This window comes from Zalophus californianus, chromosome 6 (genome assembly GCF_009762305.2).
Source record: "Zalophus californianus isolate mZalCal1 chromosome 6, mZalCal1.pri.v2, whole genome shotgun sequence".
NCBI classification, from domain to species: Eukaryota; Metazoa; Chordata; class Mammalia; order Carnivora; family Otariidae; genus Zalophus; species Zalophus californianus.
In genome coordinates this window covers 75,398,286-75,406,387 of record NC_045600.1, presented here as the reverse complement: position 1 = coordinate 75,406,387, position 8,102 = coordinate 75,398,286, and the positions used below count along the sequence as shown (strand labels likewise).

The 8,102-nt window shown below is 39.2% G+C and overlaps 1 protein-coding gene and 1 pseudogene across 1 annotated transcript; one reads left to right on the top strand and one right to left on the bottom strand.

Moving 5' to 3' along the window:
- Positions 1–4,054: 4,054 nt before the first annotated feature.
- On the bottom strand, positions 4,055–4,807 carry LOC118357093 (annotated as a pseudogene).
- Positions 4,808–5,641: 834 nt separating this feature from the next.
- On the top strand, positions 5,642–6,584 carry LOC113909824 (olfactory receptor 4F15). Its single transcript, XM_027571397.2, has one exon. It carries the CDS (start codon positions 5,655–5,657, stop codon positions 6,582–6,584), a length of 930 nt encoding a protein of 309 aa, XP_027427198.2. The 5' UTR covers positions 5,642–5,654.
- The last annotated feature ends 1,518 nt before the right edge of the window (positions 6,585–8,102 follow it).

Below are 8,102 nucleotides of genomic sequence, written 5' to 3'. Positions count from 1 at the left end.
GGGCTCGATCCCTGGACTCCAGGATCATGACCTGAGCCAAAGGAAGGTGCTTAACCAACTGAGCCACCCAGGTGACCCTAAATCAAGACCTTTAAATGATAATCCCATAAGGAGGGCACTTGATGGAATGATGGAATCACTAAATTCTACCCCTGAAACAAATAATACACTATATGCTAACTAACTTGAATTAAAAAGAAAATAAATGATGATTTCATTAAATGCTGCAGAATCTGGGTTTTCTGCATACCATGATCATTTACATAGTCTAAATAAAGAATCGCTGTAATTCGTGTCGTAATTCTTGAGTGTGATAGCTAGACAGAACTAGAGAACTGAGAGTGGAATATCTTCGAATGGCAATGGCCTTAAAGGAGCAGTGCTGTTTCCATGGAAGTCTGCAATGTCCCAAGGTGATTGAGCACCCAGAATCTAGTGTCTCTTTCTAGAAGCTGTTGAATAGTTGAAGACAGGACCTGGGTAAGTTTCCAGATCTCCCATTTGTGAGTTGTAGTATTTTGTCTTTTTTGTTCTTTGAGGGATCTAAAGTAGGTACCTTTTGTCTTTGGCTCATTTATCCTTCTATTCTCAGATTTAGCTCTCATTTCTGGAGTCTGGCTCTCCCCTCCTGAGCTCATCTGTTCTTGTCCTGTCTTCTGCAGCAACCAATCCAAGCTCATCCTTCTTGGGTAATGAGTCAGGTTTAAAATGAATCAGTTATTTCTTCATTGTGGAAATCATTTCTTGCACACATAAGATCTCAGTGAAGGAGAGCCATTGGGTAACTTATTTGTTTGTCTATAATAGCATGATATGGCACCTTTCCCTCAAGCAAGTAAGTAAAACTAGGGGATGCAGTATGTTAGTCAAAAGTTAAGGAATGCAGTATGTTAGTCAAAAAGAAAGCAACTCTAATGCTAGTAAGAAGCAATTCTGAGCCGCTGGACTTTTGAGATTGCATATCTGAATGAGCTTCCAGTCTGCTATTTCTTACTGTTTGCCACAATTTTCCCTCTAACTGACCATCTTGGACTCCTGCAGCATTCAAAAACCCAATTTCCTGTTGTCTTCCTTTTTGTCATCTTTCCATCAATTTCCTTTCTGATTTTAAAAATGTATTCTACTTTCTTTTTCTCCAAAATTGTCCTTCTTACCCTCTGGTTAGACTCTAGTTTTATGGAAGCTTTACACAGAAATATATATATATGTGTGTGTGTGTGTGTGTGTATATGTATACTTTTTTTCCTGATTGACTCAGTAAATCCTTTATTGATTTTGTTAACCCTATTCCTTACAAACTTATTAATAGTCAGGTTTATCAGTATTTGTTTTATCTTCTCACTTGTTATTTTATTTTCTTTTTTTAGAGAGAAAGATAGAGTGTGTGAGCAAGTGAGGTGGGGGGAGAACAGAGGGAAAGGGAGAGAGAGAATCTTAAGCAGGCTTCATGCTCAGTGTGGAGTCTGACGTGGGGCTTGATCTCACGACCCTGAGATCATGACCTGAACTGAAATCAAGAGTTGGATGCCTAACCAACTGAGTCGACCAGTGGCCCCATCACTTTTTTGTTTTGTTTGTTTTTGTTTTTGTTTTTGCTCTTCACATTTCAATTTGGAGGAAGCACCACTTATATTTTCAGGTCATAGTATATTCTCATTGTTATTCCTACTTCATGGAAGCCTTGGAAGAGTTTTGGCTAACACACTTTTCCCTTTAGCGATCAGAAGGAAGGCTTTTTGCCTTATTTTTCTGCCCATTCCTAGAAAAATTTTGATTAGTTAGTTCATACTTCATGATATGGAGGTTTGGTTTTAGGTCATAAAACAGCTTAAACAACTTTTACTTAAAATTGTCCTGCTAACTGCTACCTAATACTTGTTGAACGAATGAGTGAATTAGCCAAGAAATCCACCCAGCATCATTTCTGAGCTGCTTTTCAGTCAGAATGAACAACTATGGTACACAATTCACCCCAAGTGTCTTGTACCATATTTAAGGAGATAAAACCCATGCATATTTATCAGAAAACCATTGACAAATTACTGTGACAGAAATCATAGATGTAAAAATTCAGATAAAAAATAAGTCAGAATACTGAGAGGAGATTCTGTGAATGTGGAAATTGAACTGGAAAGAAGCAGAGTGTTTGTGACTCTCTGTATTTGATGAATTGCAGCATTTCTTCAAGTGTTCTTATCCTTTTGAGGGAAGCGAATCTGTATATAACAGACCAGAATTGCATTTTCTGTCATGAATATGGACTTCACAAAGGTAGGAATTCTTGTCCATGCTGTATCTTCAGTGCCCGGAATGGTAGTTGGCATTCTGGGCGCTCAAAAATATTTACTGAATTAATGAACAAAAGTCATTTCAAAATCATTCAGAGAAGCACTCAGGATGAAATGATATACCTAGTTGTCCAAGAACATATTGATTGGCTGATTATCTTGGATAATCCAAGGATAGGTTCCTCATCATTGGTGGATATTAGTTGGTCAGACTTGGTCCTAGATATAATAGGAGTCAGAAGCATCTTATGTGTAGTTTCAGGGAGAAGGTCCTGATGCACTACCTGTCCTTCCTCCTTCAATATCTCTTCCATTTTCCTGACAGGCTCTCTGAAAGTTATTCTGTCAGATTCATTGCTTAGTGATAAAGTTTTCTTTTTCCTCCCTAAAACATCTGTTCACTAGTGAGAAGTTGTGGTGTACAGAATAATGGCCCCAAAATATCCATGTGTTAATCCCCGAGCCTGTGAATATATTACTTTATATGGCACAAGGGACTTTGTCAACGTGATTAAGAATTTTGAGATGGGCAAATTATTCCGGATTATCTGGATAATGTAATCATAAGAATCCTACCTTACAAGTGGAAGGCAGGATGGTCAGAGTCAGAGAGGACATGTGATGACAGCTGGCAGAGTTTGGAGTGATGTACTCTGAAGAGGGAGGAAGGGGTCATGAAGTAAAGAATGCAGGCAACCTTGGAAGAGGAAGGTAGTGGATAGTCTCCTAGGTCCTCTAGAAGGAATGCAGCTCTGCTGACACCTCAATTCTAGCTTGGAAGACCCATTTTGGCCTTCTCATCTTCAGAACTGTCAGATCACACATTTGTGTTTTGGTAAGCCACTAAATTCCCAGTAATTTGTTACTGCAGAAACAGAGAATGAACACATATAGAATTAATACGAAGTTCTATTTAGGGCAAAGAACATTCAGTGGGAGCCATAGGTTCTTGATCCTCTATAAACCCTCCTACCAATTGACTTTGTGATAATGAGCTGGTCACCTCATATAGCTCTTTCTATATAAATTATTTCATTGGTATAACATGGAGTCATGGAGTTGTACTAAATCAGAAACAGCCACTGAGCAGTGGACCTCTGATGATTTATTTCTGGTAGTTTTTTTTTTATCCTTAAAGAACTGTAATTGTGTCCTAGCTACCCATGCTGCAGTTTGGCTACTGTCCCTTAATTCTTTTTGTGCCCATTATCCTTGTAATTCAATTGTGACCCTCTCTCAATTGCAGACACAGATACTGTCTGGCTGTTTTCAGCAGTTCTATTTTCCTGTTACTCTTTTATCCATTCCAAATGTATTTTGAGAAAGAAAAAAGACTGTTATGTGGGAGAGTTCTTATCTTTGGGGCTCCAATGACTCTCCATCTCTGTCTTTGTCTGTCTGTCTACTAGTGGAGGAGATTATTTGCCTCAGGTCAACACATGTGTTATGTTAGAAATTGTGAATTTTTTGGAAAGTAAGCATAAGTAAAAGATAAAATATTTTTTTTCCATTTGAAACATATACAAGGCTTTCTATTGGCTATTTTAAATTAATAGTTGAGACCCTGTATTTCATTTGATGATAGAGTTCTCTTGTGAAATAATTATGTTGTGTAGTTAAACAATTGCATGATGAGGCTTGGGATCCTATGATAACTCCTGACTGGTACCACAGAATATATGATTAAGGTGAACTTTGGTGGATTATGATAAACTCTCATGACTGCACGAGTCATTCTTTTTTTTTTTTGTAAAAAAACCCCCAATGTATTTATTTAATATATTTGTCACAAGGGCTCAACCAGAGACTTAATTTAAAAAACAGAAACAAAACAAAAATGACACCACAGCTTAAGATACAGAGTCCTAGACAGAAATGAAGAGAAAGACTATCTAAGGAGAAAATAAAAAGACAACACAAAGAGAGAGGCTGGACAGTCAGGGATCTTGGCTGGAGACCTGCTTCGAGTAGGTTTCTTGCAGATACTTCTTAAAGGCTGTGGGGTTTTTCCAGAGCTCGGCAGCATGCGTGTTCAAAGGACTATCAGTTTGGTTCTCCTAGCAGGCTCTGGATGGACAGCGGGATGGTCCTGACATCATACAGGGCAGACCACTTGTCCTTCAGGATGTCCAGGCAGATATTTCCCTGGGTGTCCACGTTGGGGTAGTAGCAGGGTGTGAGGAACTTCACCGTGGGCGCGTTGTAAGGGTAGCCACTGGGGAACTCCAGCGAGAGCTTATACCTCAGGTCTTCATAAACTGTGCCTGCTGCCCCATGGATGGTCCCCACCCATTTGAAAAGGTTGTCGGATTCAGGGAAGGCAGAGATGCCTTTGTCACCAGACATCATGAGGGTCATCAGCTCCTGCTGTAGCCTCTTGCCCACGGGGCCCCGGGCGGCGCCCCCGCTGGGCTCGGCTCCTTTGCGGGCGGCGGCGACGCTGGCGGCAGCTGGGTCGCGGTTCTGGGAGGCCATCCCGGGCGGTGCGGGGAGAGAGACAGGAACTCGGAGAGCACGACTGCAACTGCTGCACGAGTCATTCTTAAGTACCTGTAATTTCTTCCTTCATTCAACCAGTGTGAAGCACTCATTAAATAAGTGGTTGTATTAGTCACCACTGGTGATTGTGATGGAGGTGGGGAATACTCATATGAACTAAGATGATTCCTATACCCAAGAAACTACACATTAATTTGAGAAATGGAAATTTATATAATTGGGAGAGGCAGAGTGAAATCAATGCTAACAGTGCGGAGAGAGTAGAGAGACTGAGGCAGATCTGGAAGCTTTCACAAGGGAGGGAGCATTTGAACTGGGACATGAAATTGGGACAGTAGAGAATAGAATGAGAAATTTTGAAAGCTGAAAGAAGGAAAACGTTTAAAGTCTAATCAAGCAATAGGAATAACAGAACAGAGACTTTGAAAACTGTATGCTATGTATGAGGAATTGTTAGGTGACTCATATGAGTGGCTGAAGTCCTATCCATTCATAAGAAGTCATAGTCAAAAGTATTTGAGGTTGACCTTGTATGCTACTGAAGTAGAATGGAGGGCAGGAGAAAATAAGAAATAGCCATGTGATAGTAGAAGAAAGCAGAAGGGAAACAGGTCCAGAGATGGACCTGTTGTAGCAGTTTTGAATTCATACTGGCATTGGGAACCAGCTGGCCCCTCTAAGTAGAAGTCCAATGTGCATGTGATGAAGATTATTTGGCTGTGGGAGTTGTTAATATGATGACTGTTTTCATGGGCTGGAGGCTTCCTTTTGTGAACACCAATACTTGCCTAGGAAATTGTTTTTCATTTTCTTTCTTCCTTTAGGGAAACATGAAATTTAATCCTGGTGTCTGAAGCAAAAGACAGAATGAACCAGTCGATAGTATCAGAGTTTGTGTTCCTGGGACTCACGAATTCATGGGAGATCCAACTTCTCCTTTTTGTTTTCTCCTTTTTGTTCTACTTGGCAAGCATGATGGGAAACCTTGTCATTGTGTTCACTGTAACCTTGGATGCTCATCTACATTCACCTATGTATATCCTCCTGGCTAACCTCTCAGTCATTGATATGTTGTTTTGCTCAATCACAGCCCCTAAAATGATTTGTGATATTTTTAAGAAGCACAAGGCCATCTCTTTTTGTGGATGTGTTATGCAGATCTTCTTTGGCCATGCTGCTGGGGGCACTGAGATGGTGCTGCTTATAGCCATGGCCTTTGACAGATATGTGGCCATATGTAAGCCTCTGCACTACTTGAGCATCATGAGCCCAAAGATGTGTCTATACTTTTTAGTCACTTCTTGGGTCATTGGTCTCATCCATTCATTGGTTCAATTAAGTTTTGTGGTAGATTTGCCTTTTTGTGGCCCTAATGTATTGGATAGTTTTTATTGTGACCTTCCCCAGCTCCTCAGACTTGCCTGCACAAACACCCAAGAACTGGAGTTCATGGTTACTGTCAATAGTGGACTCATTTCTGTGGGCTCCTTCTTCCTGCTGGTCATTTCGTATGTCTTCATTTTGTTTACTGTTTGGAAGCATTCCTCTGGTGGCTCATTCAAGGCTGTCTCCACACTGTCAGCTCATATCACTGTGGTGGTTTTGTTCTTTGGGCCACTGATGTTTTTCTATACATGGCCTTCTCCCACATCACACCTGGATAAATATCTTGCTATTTTTGATGCACTTCTCACTCCTTTTCTGAATCCAGTCATCTACACCTTCAGGAACAAAGAGATGAAAGTGGCAATGAGGAGACTGTGCAGTCGTCTTGTGCGTTACAGGAAGATTTCGTGAATGGATGGTATGGGATATGAAATCACAGATTTTCCCTCATGCTGGTTGTAGAAAAGACATTATGCGATTTTAGAAAAATCCTCAACACTTAGGACATGTTATACACCTAGAAATCTACTATCTACGATATTATGATATCTATTTCACCATTAATTTAGAAGTCATGTTTTTCTTTGATACTTTGTACATCAAAGTGCTAAAAAGTGAATAATATATGTTTTGTAACCTACATGGTTAGGAGAATGCTATCATGTAATTGAGTAAATAAAAAGGTTTTATGTTTTTCCTACATTGGACAGATTATTCTATTGATAGACAAATTATGTATTTATATTATCCTCCAACTACTTACTATTCAAGTTTATACCTTGATTTCAATTCTCTTTGTTGCTATTCTGTTTGCTTCTTATTTCTCCATTTTCTGCATCCTTTGCATCCTTATCAGGCACTCTGGAAATTGTTAACCCTATGTTAGATTTTTAAAAGTTAAAGGTAGAATGAATTGTCAATATCTTTTGTTCTAACTCCTTCTCTTGCACTAGCTATAACCCAAGAATTGAGGGGTGACATCAATTAGCCCAAGGCACACAGCCAGAAATCACCAGAGATCCAAGTACCAGAAACCATGTTCCTGGTTGCCAGGTTAGTTCCCCTTCACGTTCAAATGATTTTGTATTTGAATTTCTGTGCATGTTCTAGTCTTTCAGCTTTTCTTATGGGTCTGTTTGTACAAAGAGCTCTACATGTCTTATGTGTATTCCTTCTTTCTGTTAAACTGTCATTACATTTAACACTTCCTTACTGTTTCTAAATCTTTTCTTAGTTTCTACCATGACCATACATTTCCTTGTTCAGGTCCTACCAAAGCTGAGTCTTAAACCAAAGCATTAATTATGAAAAACATGTTTAGAATTCATTAATAAGCAGGATTCTTTTGTCTACAGTGGTATCCAGAGATTTTTTTTTAATTTTATTTTATTATGTTATGTTAATCGCCATATATTACATCACTAGTTTTTGATGTAGTGTTCCATGATTCATTGTTTGCGTATAACACTCAGTGCTCCATTCAATATGTGCCCTCTTTAATACCCATCACTAGGCTAACCCATCCCCCCACTCCCTCCCCTCTAGAACCCTCAGTTTGTATCTCAGAGTCCATAGTCTCTTATGGTTCATCTCCCCCTCCGATTCCCCCCCTTCATTTTTCCCTTCTTACTATCTTCTTCTTCTTCTTCTTCTTTTTTTTAACATATAATGTATTATTTGTTTCAGAGGTACAGGTCTGTGAGAGATTTTTGATTAAATTCTATTTTGTAGGCCTGAAGTCCCCCCAAATACTTACAATTAATGATGTTATTTCTTTTGTGGGAAAGAATGTCATTGATTAACTTTGTACTCTGCTTAAGTGACACTAAGATCATTATATCTCTTCCAGAAAGAGAAATTAAAATATTTCAGCAAATTTTAAAATGAGATATTTAAAGAATATGTATGAAGAGTTTTTCCCATACATTG

Bases quoted from the DNA above. Each gene is read 5' to 3' on its own strand.
- LOC113909824 (XM_027571397.2), top strand. From the start codon at position 5,655: ATGAACCAGTCGATAGTATCAGAGTTTGTGTTCCTGGGACTCACGAAT.